The sequence below is a fragment of the Thermobia domestica genome, chromosome 7 (genome assembly GCF_964235325.1).
Source record: "Thermobia domestica chromosome 7, izTheDome1.hap1.1, whole genome shotgun sequence".
Classification (NCBI taxonomy): Eukaryota; Metazoa; Arthropoda; class Insecta; order Zygentoma; family Lepismatidae; genus Thermobia; species Thermobia domestica.
This window is the reverse complement of record NC_137460.1, coordinates 114,993,473-115,013,660: the sequence shown is the minus strand read 5'-3', so window position 1 is coordinate 115,013,660 and position 20,188 is coordinate 114,993,473. Positions and strand designations below refer to the sequence as shown.

The following is a 20,188-nucleotide window of genomic DNA, read 5'->3' as shown; positions in this document are numbered from 1 at the left end:
ATTCAAACAAAATTTTGAAGCGAAAAAAATTTCAAACAAAATTTTGAAACAAAAAATTTCAAACAAAAAATTTGGAAACGAAAAATTTTAAACAAAAAATTTTAAACAAAATTTTCGAACAAAAATTTGCAAACAAAAAATTTCAAACGAAAAAAATTTCAAACAAAAAAATTTTAAACAAAATTTTGAAACAAAAGTTGTCAAAAAAAATTTCAAACAAAATTCTCAAACAAAAAATTCAAACAAAAAATTTGAAAGCAAGAATTTTCAAACAAAATGTTTCAAGCAAAAAAAAAATTTCAAACTAAAAAATTTTTACGTTTCACGTTTAACCGTCAAACTTTATCCGGTTTTTAACTATTCGATTAACAAATAAACGGTTTTGATCATATTTATCATTGAGTGCAAAATGTTGAACGAAAACAAGATTTTTAAATGTAAAACAAAACTTAAAAACTGAATACAGCAAAGATTTAAAACTCATCAACCAATCAGATTGCACGAAAGATAGTGATCAACCAATCAGATTGCACGAAAGATAGTGATCAGCCAATCAAATTGCATCAACAATAACTTTGCCAGTGTTGTAGCATGTATTCCCTTAAGACTATGAGTCATAAGTTTCAATAAGGTTAGCTATGTATCCCTGTACACTACCTCATCAAGGTCAATCACGTGGTACAACGTCTTGCTTACGTTTATATTTGGCTGTAATAATCAATACCAATGACGCATTCTCAAATTATCCTACAAAGTTTCAATGTACCAATGTCCTGGACTCCTAATCCCATCATAGGTCAATAACTGATCACGTGATCACAATGATTTACCCAAAGAACAATTACCAATTATTGATATGACAATAAGAAATGTACCCCCCTCCCAAAATTTAAGATTGGTACACAAATACACCTGTGTCTTATGAAAAAAGTAATAAATCCTGTACTTATTCAATAATAAAGCCGGTCAATAACATTTAAATTTTAAATATTTGGCCATAAGAGGAACACCAATGGGTCCTAGAAAACGTTTACCGAATTTTGTTATTTGATAATTCCCAAATTTAAAAGGGAACATAAACATATAAAGGTAATAAACCATATAACGTGCTAAATAGGTGTCAATAACCTCCGAAATTCGATTTTTGGTAGTTCTTTACCCATGAAAGGGAACGATGTGGACCATCCAAATTTATAGTGGTACATATTGAAGTCCTGTACTATGATACCAAATGCTTATATTAAAACAATTTCTAAAACCAAGTGGATGAGCCAAGATACCCATCCCAAATTTTTCAAGGGGTGCGTCAATGTACCCATGTCTTATGATAGGAAATGAACCCATATACATGACCATATAACCATATAAGGTAATAGAACCCCATCAAAGGGAAGAAATAGGGCCAAAAACCAAACGCATGGTACAACATATTGCTTATGTTTATATTTTAGTAATTTTTACCCATGAAAGGGAACAAGATGGACCACCCAAATTTATCATGATACATGTTGAGGTCATATACTATGATACCAAATGCTTAAATTGGAAAATTTCCAAAATTTAAGGGGATATGGAATGGACCCCTATACATGATCATATAACCATATAAGGTAATAGGACCTCATCCAAGGGGATAAATTGAGCCAAAACCAAACACGTGGTTGTACTAAAATTTGGCAATTTCGTACCCATCAAAGGAAACGTGGTGAACCACCCAAATTTATAGTAATATATATTAGGGTTCTATACTATAATACCAAACATGTAAAAGGGGCAATTTCCAAAATTAAAGGGGTGGGCCAAAGTACCCCTCCCAAATTTTTAAAGGAGTGCACAAATGTACCTATGTCTTATGATAGGGAATAGACCCCTATACATAACCATATAACCATATAAGGTAATAGAACCTCATCCAAGGGGATAACTTAGGTCAAACCAAACACGTGGTACAACGTATTGCTTACGTTTATATTTTGGCAATTTGTACCCCTAAAAGGGAACGAGGTGGACCACCCAAATTTATCATAATACATGTTAGGGTCCAGTACTATAATACCAAATATATAAAATGAGCAATTTCTAAAATTTAAGGGGTGGGCCAAAGTACCCCTCCCAAATTTTTAAAGGAGTGCACAAATGTACCTATGTCTTATGATAGGGAATAGACCCCTATACATAACCATATAACCATATAAGGTAATAGAACCTCATCCAAGAGGATAAATTGGGCCAAAAGACCAAACACGTGGTACAACGTATTGCTTACGTTTATATTTTGACAATTTTGTACCCCTAGAAGGGAACGAGGTGGACCACCCAAATTTATCATAATACATGTTAGGATCCGGTACTATAATACCAAATGTTTAAATTGGACAATTTCCAAAATTTAAGGGTGGGCCAAAGTACCCCTCCCGGGGTGCACAAATATACCCATATCTTATGAAAGGTAATGGACCCCTATACATGACCATATAATCATATAAGATAATAGGACCTCATCAAAGGGGGATAAAAATGTACCAAATACCAAACACGTGGTTGTACTAAAATTTTGGCAATTTTGTACCCCTAAAAGGGAACGAGGTGGACCACCCAAATTTATAGTGATCTATATTAGTGACCTATACTATAATACCAAATGTTTAAATTGGGCAATTTCCAAAATTAAAGGGGTGGGCCAAGGTACCCCTCCCGGGGTGCACAAATGTACCTATGTCTTATGATAGGGAATGGACCCCTATACATGACCATATAATCATATAAGGTAATAGGACCTCATCCAAGGAGATAAATTAGGTCAAAAACCAAACACGTGGTACAACGTATTGCTTACGTTTATATTTTGGCAATTTGGTACCCCTAGAAGGGAATGAGGTGGACCATCCAAATTTATCATAATACATATTAGGGTCCTATACTATAATACCAAATGTTTAAATTGGGCAATTTCCAAAATTTAAGGGGTGGGCCAAGGTACCCCTCCCAAATTTTTCAAGGGGTGCATTAATGTACCCATATCTTATGAAAGGGAATGGACCCCTGTATACGCCCATATAACTATATAGGGTAATAACACCTCATCCAAGGGGATAAATTAGGTCAAAAACCTCCGAAATTTGAATTTTTGGCAATTTTTTACCCATGAAAGGGAACGACATAGACCCCCAATACTAATAGAGGTACATACTGTGGTCCTAGGCTACCATACCAAATTTTTAGATTTGGCAATTTCCAAAATTTAAGGGGGGTGGTCCTATGTTCCCCTGCCAAAATTTAGGGGGTGGGCCATGGTACCCTGCCAAAATTTAGAGGGGGTGGTCCTAGGTACCCCTAGGTCATTGACCCCGGCCAGGGACCATGGGTCCTGAGGCAGGGACCCAGGGGCCAAAAAGTTAGGCCAAGTCATGCGATTACTACTTCGGCCTCTACGCTTTTGTGCTGTACTTGCCCCTTCACGTTTCCACTTCACTGTGACATCTGACACGGTGGACCTAGGGATGTTTAGGAGTGTGGAAATCTCTCGTACAGACTTCTGACATAAGTGACACCCAATCACCTGACCACGTTCGAAGTCCGTGAGTTCCGCGGAGTACCCCATTCTGCTTTCTCACGATGTCTAATGACTACTGAGGTCGCTGATACGGAATACCTGGCAGTAGATGGCAGCACAATGCACCTAATATGAAAAACGTATGTTTCTGGGGCTGTCCGGATACTTTTGATCACATAGTGTATATTATTTTGTAAATTAAAATGAAATTATTGTTGCTTTTAGAACGAAGCGCTAATAGCACAGCTTTTACGTTTCTTTTATTATTTTATTGGAAGAATTACTGCACAAGTCAGCTTTCTTATTAGTTACATTTTACTTTCCCTTCTGAATGAATATATGAATAAATAAATGCTTATTTCCAGAAAATGTTTAGTATTTGTTTTCATGAGTTACTTAAACTGGAATTTTGGGTAGTCATAAATTTGCAGTATTTATATATGTTGCAAGTACATAAATCCAGAAAAGTAGTAAAGTTATGAGAAAACTTCATCTTACGCACATTAAACTGAAGAAATATGATTTTGTGGGATCAAGGGTGCATTCTGAGGGAAGAACACATTGAAGATTTTTAAACATTTTTGCAGAAATGAAGAATCGTTAGATTTTCACTTCATTAAACTTTTCAGACAATATTTATTACCAATAAATTTTACAGCTAAACAACAATATAGAAATAATTGGAGTACGTTTTTATGAATCGGAAAATTTTCCGGTTAATTTTCCGTTCCAAAAATTTCCGGAAAATTTTCATCAGTGACCAAACTCAAAGAAGTTGGCTCGCAAAATCTTCATGGAGTTAAGTATACTCCGTGGCCTGGCGATGGATTGACGTAACAGAAGCATTTAATTTTGTAAAGTAATAATTATTAAGTTACGGTACACGTACCTAGTCCGCAAATCGTCAAACGTTTGTGCGATTAAAAGTGCGAGAACACGTTAACAAATTTGCATATTTTTGGGTGATAGTAATCTGCACATGGTAAGAAAACTGCAAGAAAGTAGGCTAGTATAAGTGTCTGATGAACCATATCGTGTATCAGTGCCGTGCACCTTAATTTAGTTGGTGGTATTCTTAAACACCGTTATAATAACAGAGATTCGATAGCGACATGGTGCACAGGATGTTTTTCATCAGAACTATACACTATCACAACTGGCTGTTCGTGAATATATGAATCAGGAATTTCCAATAAATCGAGCTTTAGGCGTTGAACTGTTGAATGGCCTCCTTGGTCTTCAGACCTCACCTTAGCAGACCTTTTGCCATCCTCGCTAGTCAAATGGCTAGCAGGTGTGTCTATGGTGTGGGTAATCCCGGGTTCGATTTTCGATGGGAGAATATTTAAAGAATAACTGTGATTTGGATTCTGTCTCAAAATTGGGGTCTATGTTTCTTGTAAACGCTCGATGTTGAAAAGGACGCTAAGCTATAATGAAGAAAATATGTGGTGAACGTTTTCGTTTAGAACGTGGTGAAAGAAAAAAATATTAACCAGAAAACAAGACTCAATCGGGGTTTATTATGTAACGGTCTTCGCAAATTTTGCGGATCGCAACACAATACAAAAAATTCAACTTATGTAGCGTCTATTGCAAACTCAATCACAAATTTTGCATTATATTGACGCAAACTGATATGTAATCGGTCCCTATTTCATTGATGTACAACTAAATTAAGATGCATTCCCATAGTGCCGGATTTACGTATAAGCTAAACAAGCTATAGCATAGAGCTCAATTCTCTTGGGGGCTCCAAAAATGTAAAGGAAAAAATTGGAAGTACATTTCTACAAATGGGATAATAAATAAATAAAATAAAATTTACTTACAGCAACAGTGTGCTTCTATCGTGTAAGTAATGGGGCCCCATTTGCTAACCTGCTCCCTAAAGAGGGCAGATTACCTTCAATAGCTTAGGGTCTCATCAAAACTAAATTCTGGCTCTGGTCCCGACATGTCAGTTCGAACAAAAAATAGTATATGAAACTGAGTGTTCAAAATTTACGAGCTGTTTACATCTCTGTCTCTTTTTGAACAAGGGAATTATGATCATGTAAAACAGGAAAGTTTATGAATGTATGAAGACACTTTGAACATTGAACATATTGAAATATAAACTTTTGCAAATATGAGAGAATAAGGAGAACGTGTTAAATATTAAATATTTGTGAGTAAGTAGTAAATATGTTCAAGTTTAAAGAAACATGGTGGACACAATAAAAAAAAACAAGAATTTTAATATGATAAAAAATGTATCCAAAGATGCTTATCTTGGCCAATAATTAGTTTTTGGATCAGGGGCCACAAAATTTTTGAACGGCTCCTAAATCGAATTTTCGTATATTTTTACGGAATAATTACATCACACTGAGTTAAATGATAGTTTGGCTACACTATATGTATTTCTGCAGATATAAGACATACAAGAAAATATTTGATTGAAATTAGATCAGGGGCCACAAAATTTTTGAACGACCCCAAAACCAAGTTTCCGTATTTAATACGGAATAAGTACATCATACTGAGTTAAGTGATAGTTTGTGTTTGGTTACCCTATATGTAGTTCTTCAGATATAGGGTGTGCGGGAAAGTTTTTGATTAAAATAAATCGGATCTTTTGATACATTTTTGGATCAGGGGCCACAAAACTCTTGAACGGATCCTAAATCGAATTTTCCTACTTTTTACGGAATAAGCACATGGGGTTCGGCTACACTATGTGTAGTTCTCCAGATATAAGGCGTACAAGAAAATTTTAGACTGGAATATATTGGATATTTTGATTAAAATTTACAAATTGTTAACTATCAACAGTTTCGCCTCAACCGTATCTATATGTAATTTTGCATCTTCTTGAATAAACAATTCCTTAACTTCATTATTTGCTTTTTTCACACGCATTCTTGTAATACGTTGCAATCAGTGGTCAAAGTGAGACGGCATGCGGTGGTATGCAATACCGCCTCTGGCTTTTCAGTGATGAAGGCATACCGTCTCTGATTTTTCAGTGATTAAAACATACCGTCACTGAAGAATAGATGCTAAATAAATCCATTACTTTTAATAAATCCATTTTTATACATAGTAATTGACGAATGGCTTTACACGTAAAAAATTTTATTTCTTATGTAGAAATGATTTCTAAGTTGACCACACTATTTTTGTTATCTTTTTCCTACCTATTGTTTTTAAAATGAGGTGTCTTCAAAGAAGTTCACGTACTTTATATTTTGATGTGTCATATTGAATTGTTTCTTTGTTATGTATGTGTGTGTGTCTTCTTGCCTTAATGCATATAAAAGCCGTGTTTTGAGCACGGACGGATTTAGGGGTTGTCTGTTATGGGGGAAGACCTTCCGGAGGTTTGGAATACCCCACAGTCGAGTGGGGAAACGGAGAGTTTTCGAGCAGTAAATTGTTAATATCCTCATTCGGTTTCTGAGTATTTTCGTGTATAATCCTCTATAGCAGCGTTTCCCAACCTTTTTCAACTTGCGGCACACTAAGGGTGTAACTTGAATTCTCGCGGCACACTCATAGATATTATTATTATTATTATTATTATTATTATTATTATTATTATTATTATTATTATTATTATTTGCAAATATAAAATACCACGGTATTTTGTGTGTGTGTGTGTGTGCGATTACTGATATCCTTCTCACAGAGGTGAAAATTCGATCACTGGTTTTCCCCTATGCTAATTCATTATGCTTATTTTTTAATTCTAATTTTAAAATAAAAAAAAATTACAATGAAATATAGGACTCAGATTTTTAAAAATACGCTTTCTTTTTCGAAAACTTGTCCCAACCTTTACTAAGAACGAAGATCACTAAATAACGAACGAACAAACCAAAACCGGTGCACATTATTGCAATCACACAGCTTGCGATGCGTCGAAGTCAAAACATACCTGTTGAACAAAGTGTTGTTCTGTCATTCACGTGCGAATGAGTGTTCTACGAACGTTCACTTGACACGTGCCGTACAAATGCTTCCATTTTTCGTGTTAGTATGACTCTCAATTGGAGAGTAACAAAGCAGCTAACCGTGGAAATGTGTACGAGCCGAAATACTGTCTGCTACACAGTAATAGATGTAGAATTATATATTACAATTACAGTAATTTTTTCCATGGTAGAAATTCATACTAATGTGAAATACAAAAATATACATGTTTTCCTATGCCTTGCAATTTGGTTGCTATAGAATTAATAATTTTGTTTCGATTTCCTCGCGGCACAGCAGCGGTTCATTCGCGGCACACCGGTTGGGATACACTGCTCTATAGAGTCTAATGCAACAAAAGGAATATTTTGTATGTCGTTTTTCAGAAAGTTGTTGGCAGGGAATCAAAGTCTTCCCCTTTTCCCGTAACTACAGAGAAGCTCTTCAATGGTTTTCAGTCATTATGTAAATAGAAACTATCTTTTAGGTAACATATCCTCACTGCATTTTCGACATTTAGATAGCCGGTATGTCGAGTCAAAATCGTAATGAAATATGTTACCTCTTCTTTTCTTCCGCTTCGAACACTGCGTTGCATAATACATCACATACCTACATAAAAATAGAAGTACTGGTAATTGTTTTGTTTTTAAGTGAGAAACGTTGTTGCACAATTTCACATGGGAATACGTAAATTGCATGTTCCGAGTGTACAGTGTCAAGGTAATGAGATTTATAACCGAAGAATAAGAAAATCATTACCGGTATGTTAAGAATTGAAGGGTTTGGTACAAGAAGAAGGTAGCTCCACTTCTTCTAGTATGTAGCAAATTAAAAACAAACGTTTTCAAAAAAAACGCACAGGCAGCTCTATCTGCCGCATATGGATGGAGCTGCCTCATTCTTGTACCAAAAGAAGCGCCTTTTTCTTTCGTATGTGATAGGGTGTGCAACTCAATAGCGGCACAAAGTGGAGCTGCCTCCTTCTTGCACCAAACCCTTCAATGTTCTTAGAAGAATGAACAAATTAAAGAGTATTCATTACTTTTGAGAATAAATAATAGTATTTGTACTAAAACTACTGTACTGAAGCATATTCATATGTCTTCACTCTTATTTAGACATAAAACATCCACCTTTGTGCATATATAATCACTAGGCCGGCGCTAGGCAACTTATTGCCCATGCAATTGTATCATTTGTGCCTAATTTTCTAATGAAAGAGCATACCTTAAAAGGCATGATTATTAGTTTCTGTGTATGAAGGTTGAACGAAAATTTTCTATTCTTAGAAGCGTGGAAAAACAAAATCAGTTCCTGGTCTCTTCTGCGAATGTTAAAATATTGTTTCCATTTTTTAAAGGTAGTTAAAGATGGATCCCACGTGCTGGATCAGTACAAATTTCAGTATATTATTTAAGTTTTGTAATCTGGATTATATATATATGTATATATATATATATATATATATATATATATATATATATATATATATATATATATATATATATATATCCAAGTTTCAGAATCCTGCGGTACTTCCGTAACGATTTTTAAAGAGGTAGTTGGTGAGCACTTCAAATTATGTGCCCGTAGCCAAACTCCTTCTTTAAAAATTGTTGCTTGAGTACCTTAAGATTCTGAAACATGTATTTTTGGATAGCGCACATATTAATTCCTAAGTGTAGTCGTGACCCGACTACGGTAGGTCTCATAGTTTTGGAGCTATGGACCTTTAAAGTTATTTATTTATTTTTTTTTTTATGTTTTCGGAAGCTTATAACTCTAAAAGGAATCATTTGTGCACCCAGGTTGGTCTATACTTTTCGTCTTACTTTGGTGCCAGGATTCACTTCCGAAACGTTGTCGATGTTGTTATGAGAGAGAGAGAGAATATATATATATACAGAGAGAGAGAGAGAGAGAAAGAAAGAAAGAGAGATAGATTTGTGGTCACCGGAAGTTTTGGATATTGCAGACTTTGCTATTAAATGTACATGTCACGACTTGATTTTCGGTAGTTTTACTTATTCCATGGTTGTGCGTTATATTTCCTTCTCCAGCTTTTATATACGCAGGGCCGGATTTCCCAATAGGCCCGGGCCTATGGGCGCAAGCTCCCAGGGGGCGCAGGGCCGAGAGAAAAAAATTTAAAAAAATATCTAGAAATAGAAATAAATAGCCATAACTTAACATATTTTTTGAATTGATTAAAAAAAATCAGGCTAATAAAGCATTCTGATTTTGAAGTTCATTGGAACAGATAATTGTTGGTAAAGTTAAACTATTTTTTAACCTTATGCATCAACTTCGTTACACCATTGATTTCAAACACGGGAGAACTGGCTATAGGGATTTCGTTGAGCGGTACGCATCGTATTCCCACTGCTACTAGGCTGGCTCGGCGCTACTGCTCGGAGTGATTAGGGGCGCATGCGCCGTGTGAGTGCCAATGTTCAAATCACTGCTCCACGAGTACCGTCACCACTCTAGTCAGTGTCGCCATGTCACCACCCACCAGAACCAAGTAAATTCTTCAAAAAACTTGCAATGATAAAATTGCATCGTGGAGTGGTGTTTAAGCAATTAACATATAGGCCTGATATAATTTTTTAATAAAGGTTTTTAGGAAAGTAACTTTAACCAGACTAGAGGGCGGAAAAATTATTGGGCCTAGGGGCGCCAAAATGCTAAATCCGGCCCTGTATATACGTATTTACGAAAAGGTTCACGTCGTTGCAGAATATTACATCTGTTTTCGGACTTCCTATTCCGACATTCGCATCACCCGACATCTTTTCCCCCCTCAACGTATTAGCAGCCTAATATATTTGAACGGATTAATTGTCAGTTTGTTACGAATAAAACCCATTAATTGTTTTTCAAATATTAAGAACATATTACTTTGATACGCAAATTTGGTAAATATCGCCAATAATAAGCTGGTAAAGGTCGGGAGCACCGTAGCTCAGAGGTAGAGCGTCTATCTCGGTGTGTTTGATCCGTGGCCTCGGCCTGATACGTGGCCAAGTATGTTTGTGGTGAACAATATTGTGTCTGGAGGTTTTCTCTTAATACTCTCATTTCCTCCTATTTTTTTTTTTCATTCCGTCAATTCTTCCTTTATAATTTACTTGCCTTAATCATAATCTCCTTTATCCTAAAGGTCATTATTGTGAGATGTTAAACTGAAATATTTATTTTATTTTATTTTATTTTATTTTATTTTATTTTATTTTATTTTATTTTATTTTATTTTATTTTATTTTATTTTATTTTATTTTTTGAGTGAAGGTCCGTCAAGAACGGAATGGAAATACACTAACTTTTCACTCAAAACGCCAAAAATGTATTTCAAATTTTGACCATTTTTGATTTTGAAAATGCTCCTACTTACACTATAAATCTTATTCGGCACCTTGTATATCACATCGTCATTAGCATACCATATATAATAACTTTTTTAAAGTAATAAGTAAAAAACTTGCTGTAGCGAGCGGAGATCACAAGATTTTTTTTTTAAATAAACCTATTTCTTTGCAAACCGACCGACAACAATATTAATTTAATAGGATGCCATATTTAAAGTTTTAAGAGGCGCCGCGTCGTTTATTCTTTTCCAATACTTTTTCTTATTTTCTTGCTAGTTCGCCCCCCTCCATAGCTACGGCTTTGATACTAATACGCACTTCGTTTTTTTCGACTTGCATCGCCTCGGAAACCTACATCATGTGAGGTGTCTATTTCCAAACGATTTCTCGTCCACATTACATAGTGTAAAGAAAAATGTACTGGGACGTTAAATTTCGTTTTAATGCGTGCGAAGAATTGTTTGATCAAAATTTCAGCAAATTCTATCCAATAGTTTGAGACAAATAAGGAAAACTAAGTAGGGGCAAGAGCGGTAACTGTTTGCAGAATAAGATGCTTTTGCAACTGTAGACCCACTTTGTTATGGACAAGAGAAGTTATGATATAAATTATGTAATTGTGATTTTAAAAGAATGCAGATGAACCAAATGTGATATAAAAAAAAATATTATTGCTGTAGTTTCTGAACTACAATGACTTAAATGTGATCGAATAAAGCAACATCTCTTTAAGGACAGTCTATTATGGAATGCACATTATGCAATAGTTGGTAAGAATATTTTGAAAATATTATGGTATTATGAAACGTCCTTGGAAGCTACGTTACACCTGTGAGAAAACAATACTTTTTCGCTTATTCACTTGTGAACAAGAATAGCTTTGAATACTATTTTTTTATTACAGACTGCAGATGTGTAAGGCACAAGAAGCCGTTTGTTTCTGTAATTTCTATTTCGCCCCACCATTTTCGTTTCTTGGAGGAGAGTCAGTTTGTAACTGTAAGACAAAATTTCCAATGTAATATTTTTTTAACGTATTCCTGATATTTTTGTAAATGTAAAGCATACGTGACATGAGGCCCGGCGCCTGCACCTTGTAATATTCTGTAGGTAGAGTCAATAACGAACACGGAGTTTCCACCCATCACCCTTTTACTGTAAAAATGTCTTGTATAATTACTGTATTATACAAAATTTCTATAAAGTCTTTCTCTAAGTCTCTGAATAAATGCTTTTAGTGTAGGATATAAATAATTTCCCTTCGTGATACGATGTTGCCTCGGGTAGATAGGATGTGGTCTTAGCCCAAAGCTGCTCCAGACGGGATATGTAGTTCCGTAGCCCATAGCAGCCTCGGGAATAGGTATTGTGAAAAATAAGTCGCCGTAGCTCATGGATGGTGTCTCGGGAGAAGCTATTGTAGGTTAATGATCGGTACAAGATACTGATAATTTCTTGATCTCATCGTCCTCTTTTATAGCTGTTGTTTGGAGGGAGAACCTGTGGAGGGGTAGTCGGATTTCTTCGTGGTCCTCCGTGTCCTCTTCGTCTCTTCCTGATAGTGTAGTTTCCATCTTCCGTCTGCCACTTGAAAACACGTGTTTCTATTTTATTTATTTATAAATGTTTGAGATACAGATCAATGTCCATTTTACACTGAAACAATGTAACAACTTATAGTAAAAACATGTGGCTCATAGTAGATATGGGTATACCGGTCCTTGCAATATGATTGCTCCAATACTGCTAACGTCTTAAAATTGAATTTTGGAGGACAAGATGCGTTTTGGGAACGGATGCCTCATGTAAATATTTATTTTATTATTTTCTTTTCATGAAATAAATTCACACTACTCTTTGTTTGGAGTTTAATGTCTCTACCAACACGGTGATTATGTAAAACGTGAACCTATAGTTTTAACGTGGGGTCTAAATTATTTAGAAACGAACTGAATATCAAGTCCATGTCCGCGAAAATTCATAATTAACCATATGAAAGTTTTCATAAATGTTTTTGTTTCAGATATGCCGTATACTAATAGTATTGGGACTAGAAGACGCCAGCAAGACGATGGTAGGCAGTTTGTCTGGAGGTGAAAAGAAGAGACTCTCCATTGCTGTAGAGCTAATTACAAATCCTCGGGTCATGTTCTTTGATGAACCCACAAGGTGAGGGACTATTTTCTTTTATGTACTACTAGGTAGCACTTTTAAGTATCACCCTTTAAAAAAAACGTTGTGGAACAAATCGGTCATCCATTGTCTTGCATTATATTCTTATTAAATTGTATAAAATACATATTGATAATTGTTATGTTAAACTTGTGGTCACACGTTTTATGCTCCAAGTCGGAGGAAGATGATAATCATGATAATGAACAAAAAGTGGAATAATGAAAGTGGGAGGAAACGGGAAATCCTCGAGAAGACCCACACACGACGTTCATTAACCATAAAGCCCACTTCTTAAGATACAGTTAAATTAGCTCGTAGATCTATGTGGAAGATTCTCGTGGTCTTCTCATCAATAGTATTTTTAATATAATATATTATTAAGAGGGCAACATTGCTCAGTTATAGAGTGTTCACCTCTAATACAAGCGCTCCTGTATGTATCATAGGCCATATGAGTTAATTTAGGAGAATCTTGTGTCTGTGGGTCTACTCCTTTTCCTCCCACATTCTCTTTCCACACATTATTTTATAATCATCCATTCTGATGAATTATTACCCGCCCTTTTCTAGCCTAGAAGATAATCACAAAGCTTAAACGTGTAACGTTAAAATAGAAATTTTTATTTTCATTTTATTTTCAAATCATTACTAATCCACATCTGACCTAGGTAATCAGTCTAGAAGTATTTATCAGAATCTTGTATATAAAAACCTATCATTAATCATAACATAAAATGTTTCAAATAATCTATTTTTGGATCAAAAGATCCAATATATTTCAGGCAAAAAATTTCTTCTAGGCCTTATATCTCCAGAACTACATACAATGTAGCCAAACCAAAACTATCACTTAACATACAATGTAGCCAAACCAAAACTATCACTTAATTCAGTTTGATGTGTTTATGCCGTAAAAAAAAAATACGAAAAGTCGATTTAAAAATTTCAAAAATTTTGTGGCCGTTCAAAAATTTTGTGGCATCTAATCTAAAAGATCCACTATATTTCATTCAATCAAACACTTTCTTGTACGCCCCATTTCTGGAAAACTACATATAATATAACCAAACTCAAACTATCACTTAACTCAGTATGATGTACTTATTCCGTAAATATTGCGAAAACTCGATTTTGAGACCGTTCAAAAATTTTGTGGTCCCTAATCTAAAAAATCAAATATATTTCATTCAATCAAGCATTTTCTTGTACGCCCCATATATGGACAACTACATATAGTAAAGCCAAAGCAAAAGTATCACTTAATTCAGTATGATGTGCTTATACCGTAAAAAATACGAAAACTTTATTTTCTTGTACGCCCTATATTTGGAGAACTACATATAGTGAAGCCAAACCCAAACTATCATTTATCTTAGTATGATGTGCTTATGCCGCAAAAAATACGAAAACTCGATTTAAGAGCCGTTCCAAAATTTTCTGGTCCCTGATCCAAAAACTATGGCCAAGATCGCAGTCTTTTGATGCATTTTCTTTTGGATCACTCCTTAAATTTTTGGCCAAGATTGATCCATTTTTGGATCATTCCTAAAATTCTTGTTTATACATATTATCCTTGCATACGAGTATATTATCCATATTATTCATCTCAATTTTTTTTTATTTCGTAATTATTCCGAGATGTGTCTTTAGATTATTCATTTCAATCTATTTCATATTTATCTTCTATTTTGCAATCACCGCCACACATTTATTTTTACAACTTCATATTTTCTCCCTTTCCTTTTTATCTATTGAAGTGGTATCTTCTTGAGGTTCATATATATCCTTCATTGCTGTAAGATGAGTTTAAAGATTATGGAATTCATCAATAGAGGGCAGTTCGTTTCCTCTATTTTACAAATGTATACTGACAGGTGAGTGCACTAAATTGCTACGACCCCTCCACAAAAGAAGACGTGGCCAGCAGCCGAGCTGATAACATGATCACATTGACTGATGGAAATATTGCAGAGAAAGAGCACACTCAAGGCTACATGTAGGCAGACAGCACACTGTTACAATGAGAAGTGGCCTGGATTTATCCACATCCAAAAGGGCGTGATTGTGTGTGTCCGAGCAACAGGTGCGTCAATATCCGAGACAGTAACACCTGTCGGATGCTCCTGTTCCTGTGTAGTGAAGATGTACAAAGAGGGGCAAGAAAATTGGGTAACGACCTAAGAGAGACGGAAATGCAGGGGCGTACGGAAGGTCACACCGTGGGGCTAGCGTCAAACGCCTCGTGACAGCCAAACAAACATCAGTGTCCAGGAATTACGTTACCAATACAATAGTGAATGTATAACACCAACTATGCGACGTAGGGCCTACACTGACACACATGAAGTTCCACACAAGACGGCCCACTCGTCACGATTTACTACCGCCAACTCCGTCGCACATGGACACAGAAGCACGCTAATTTGACCGTGGATGATTGGAAAAGGGTGTGTTGGTCCAATGATTCACGATTTGTGCTATATCACTCAGATGGCGCGTGCGTGTGTTGCACTAACAGAACGAAGCTATGGACCCCTCGTGCATGGTGTATGTACTGTACAGGCAGATAAGAGCAGCTGTATGGTTTGGGGATACGTCTGTTGGCAGACCTTTGGTGTGCATAAATCATAGTGTGACATCTGTTATGCATCTGTATGTGTTAAGGGGTCAAGTATAACATACAATACAACACTTCTACCAACACGAAGACGTCATTTTTCAAGACGACAATGCACGGTGCTACCGAGCCAGGATTGTACTTCCTTGGCTTGAGGAACATTCCACGAAGTTTCAGCACATTCATTGGCACTCTAACACACCGGATCTTAATCCTGTAGGACATTTATGGGATGTTGTGGAACGAGCTTTTCGCGCCTTGACTCCTTGCGCCGACATCTGTGGGCTCACTTTGGGATTGCATCAGGAAAACAAGATGTCAGATCCCTCTGGAAACATATCAGTAACTTGCAGAATACATGTCACGTCGTGTTCAGGTCATCCTTCAAGCAAGAGATGGACCAACAATGTATTACGTAGGTATTCGCGATTCAGTGAGCACTCAGTGTAGGAAATGACAATAATTGAATCATTAAGATATGAATATTCAAACTTTTTCAACTTTGTCAAACACAAGTTGAATCAATATTTAGAGAATGATCAGTTTTGTGATATTTTGTTTCTTTCACTGTTAAGAGAATATTATTATTGGGCGCATGTTTATGAAGAGTAAAATTAAGTGTTCTGTACAATGAACAGACAAAATAATTAAAAAGAGCACGAATTGTACTCTTGAATGTTCATCTGTTGAATCTGGTTAAATTATTGATTGAAATCGAATACATTGAAAAAGAAGAGAAAGGTCCTGCCATCTATTGACGATAGTCCACCCTTTACAGTCTCGTTAAATGGTCTTGTATTTATTATATTTTCAATATTTATTATATTGACTGTATAACAACTTTTTTTTGTAAAGTTAATTTGTGTGCTTGTGTGTTAATATGCGATTTTTTTACTTGTTTCTTTTTCAGCGATACATATTAAGAGTTATAATACGTAGTGATCTGACGTAGTGTCGTTTAAAAGACGAATTCTATGTTAGATTGGCTGGTAACATTGATCATATTGCAGAGTACATCAAACGATTTTTCTCATTAATCTAGACATAAATATTCAAGGATGATTTTGAACAAAATTCCCTGCAAAAATTGAAGACAACAATTTAGACTAATGGGCTAAATTTCTCATAATCTGACATGAATAATATATCTAACTCTAATGTAAAAAAACGTGGCCCAAAAGTAGGTATACAGTCCGGTAATGTTCGACCCATGGTATTTTATATACTTTACTTATTGTTATCTATACAAATATCAATTGTTTCTTTATATTTGCTCTTAAGTTCTTTTCACTTATATTTTAAGCTCGGAACATACCGGAACAAATAAACATATAATCTTAATAAACTAAAATGTCATACTTGATCAATAAAGGGCTGTATATCTACTTTTGGGTCGCTCTGTATATTCTATAAGATATTTTATTTGCCCTTGAAATAAATTAAAATAGGTGAATTTCATATTAAAAAATTGCCCCTTCTGTTTTGTTTCTTTCGAAGGAATGGGCTGTGCGTCTCAAAAGATTGATTTGAACGAAAAGCAAAGAATATTACCGTGTCTTAGTTATGAATGTGTTAAATATTCCAATAAGACATTAAGTTGTATCTTATACCATATAATAATATGATTTTATCTCTTTAACAGTGGCCTCGACAGTTCTTCGTCAGTTCAAGTAATGCTGCACCTGAAATCTCTAGTAGAAGATGGTCGCGCTGTCATTTGCACCATTCACCAGCCCAGTTCCAGAATCTTTGGACTCTTCGACGACCTTCTTATTCTATCAGAAGGCCACTGCATCTACAGAGGAAAGGCTTCCAATGTTCTGACTTTCCTTAAGTCTGTTGACTTGGAATGTCCGCCATTTTATAATCCAGCAGATTTTGGTATAGTAATTATTTTAAATTCTATTTAACTTACATTTATGTTTAGTGGAAGACGAATATGTAAAGTCTGCACTCGTGGACAGCACATTTCGTTACAAAACGTGTTCCACATAAGCACTGCCATCAAACAGACTCACTAGCATAATAATGTAGTAGGGCTACGGTGGGTCAGTGGTAAAGAACTTATTTCTGGTATGTGGGCTCCCGGCCATGTAAGTATGTGGTGGACCACATCGTGTTCGTTGATTTTCTCGGGCTACTCCCGTTTCCTCCCATTTTCTCATTCCATCAATTCTTCCGCCATCATTCATTTGTTTTAATTATCGTCTTTCTTAGCCTAAAGGGCATAATCGTGGGACGTTAAACTGAAAGTCGTGCCAAGAAGTGGGGGATCGTAACCCAAAATGTTGTTTCGGGAAATCGAGAAAAAAGTAGTTATTTCGGAAGAAATAGTTTTCTCGTATTGTGTCGTAAATATTGCGAAATTCTCGTCTCGTCTCAATCTGGAAAAATTCTATCTCACCTCCATTCTCAAAAAGCTTTTCTTGTCTCGAAATTTTCTCGTCTCGCTTTGTAAATTTATGTACAAAATTTATGTCCTAATTTTTTCTTAATTTCGTTTAGAAGTTTTCCGAATCCACCATTAGGAGGCTAAAGAAAACGATGATGATGAGATGGATGATAATGATTGAATGACGCAATTGAGAGGAAACGGGAAAACCCCTCGAAAACCCACACACATGGCATTTGTCCATCACAAAGCACACTTTGCATGATCTGAAATCGAACCAGGGACTTTACTCGCTAGACGTTAGCAGTATACCACAGAAAATACTTATTGATGGACACTGAAACTTGTGCAAAAGGTAGATCGAAAACACATTGGTCCCTAATATTACACAATATGCTTAGAAGAGGATATAAATGACTCATCGTCCTTCCTTTTATTGTTGTGATGCAGTTGCGATCTGTGTGAAACCAATTATTGTAAACTAATTAAACTAGAATTTCGTGAAGTTCTATGGGATCGACCATTATAACATCTATCTTTCTGAAAGCCTTTCTTTCTTAGAAACCCTATCTGTTTGTATACTGCTATATGCGGATGTAGGTAAATGAATTCCTTTCTTTGCGAGGATAAATTTCACTAAACTAGTTTAGATATCATTTAATGAAAATCCGAATTTCAGTAGCAAGCAAATATATGAAGTAAGCTACGTTGTTATAATACTATTATACAACCAGGTAATATCAAGGATTGTTATTCCTGTTCTAAATGCAAACCATAATACAGTTTGAGTGTTTATCGTCACAGGTAATAAATAAATACATAAATAAACTTTAAAAAATCTCGCACGGTTAGTTTATTTTATGCCAAATCTAATTTAAATGGTTTAACTAACCCATTTTTAGGAGATTTGATTATCTTATGATTATCATTGGATTGACCACTCAAATGTCTCTTGCCGCCTTCGCTGTTCTAGTGGCTAGCGTGAGCATGCATTTGGTGGACGGACTCCCGAGTTTCATTCTCGGTAAAATCCTTGATAATTTGATCACATTAACGTGGTCTACTTTTCATTTTAAACTGTAGGTCCACGTCTCACATATTCTCGCTGCTGAAACAGGACGCTAAATTCTAACCAACCAATCACAGGTTTTTTGTCAAAGACGTTCGAACTCTACTGCAGAATCTTATTCATTCTGTGTTTATTTCGTATGAAATAGAATGTTCATTCTATCTTACACATTCCGAACGAATCTTACCTACAATGAAATAAGTGTTTTTCTTATCATACCTGCTCTAATAAGGAAAATACAAACATCATGTTATGCAGAGAATGTAAATAACTTGAAATCAATTTTAAGAGCTATTCGATATAAATTTTATTAGAATCCCTTATATTTTATTTTCAAAAGTACCGTATCACTAGGAGTGTCATTAACGACACAAGACGAGATGACAAATAAGGATCTTTCGTTTCATTTTGTAAACTTTGTAGAAGTCTTGTCTCGATTTTTTTTTAAATTTCGGTTTTGTAAATTTATGTACAAAATTTATGCCCTAATTTTTCTTTATTTTATCAGAAGATTACCAGAATTCTTCCATGTCACAAGAGGTCCACGAACAGTACGATATAACAACATTTTAAAACTCTATTTGCTATTGGAGCATAAAATAGGGTCCATTGTCTAATGACTTGCAAATTGTTGATAAATATCCTTCATTGTGTTCGTACAACTTTATCAATTTATGTTATATATATATATATATATATATATATATATATATATATATATATATATATATGTGTGTGTGTGTGTGTGTAAACCATGTAACACTAAAACAGTGTTTGAGATTTAGGTGAACTAGTGTTCCCAAGACACTAATGAAAAGACTCGCACTTTTGTAATGGAAAAGCAGCCTTGGCTTTTATTTTTAAATATATTTTTTTTTAATTTCTGATATTGTGTATTTCAAATCCTGAACATCTTACTGAACGAAAGTTACAAAGGGCACGACATAATGGCTTCCTAAGTCCGTTAATCGAATTCTCAATTATTAGAATCATGCGAGTGAGACTTACAGGATTGTGCTATTAGTACATTACTTCGCAAGATAGCTCTAGGAAA

The 20,188-nt window shown here is 35.2% G+C and overlaps 1 protein-coding gene across 1 annotated transcript in view; it reads left to right on the top strand.

Moving 5' to 3' along the window:
• LOC145690365 (ATP-binding cassette sub-family G member 1-like) overlaps nt 1-20,188 on the top strand; it is a 127,713-nt gene that overhangs the window by 82,876 nt on the left and 24,649 nt on the right. The window contains exons 4-5 of the mRNA XM_081765191.1: nt 12,905-13,050; nt 17,316-17,554. Of these exons, the coding sequence (XP_081621317.1) occupies nt 12,905-13,050; nt 17,316-17,554 (385 nt within the window). The remainder of the gene's footprint in view (nt 1-12,904; nt 13,051-17,315; nt 17,555-20,188) is intronic.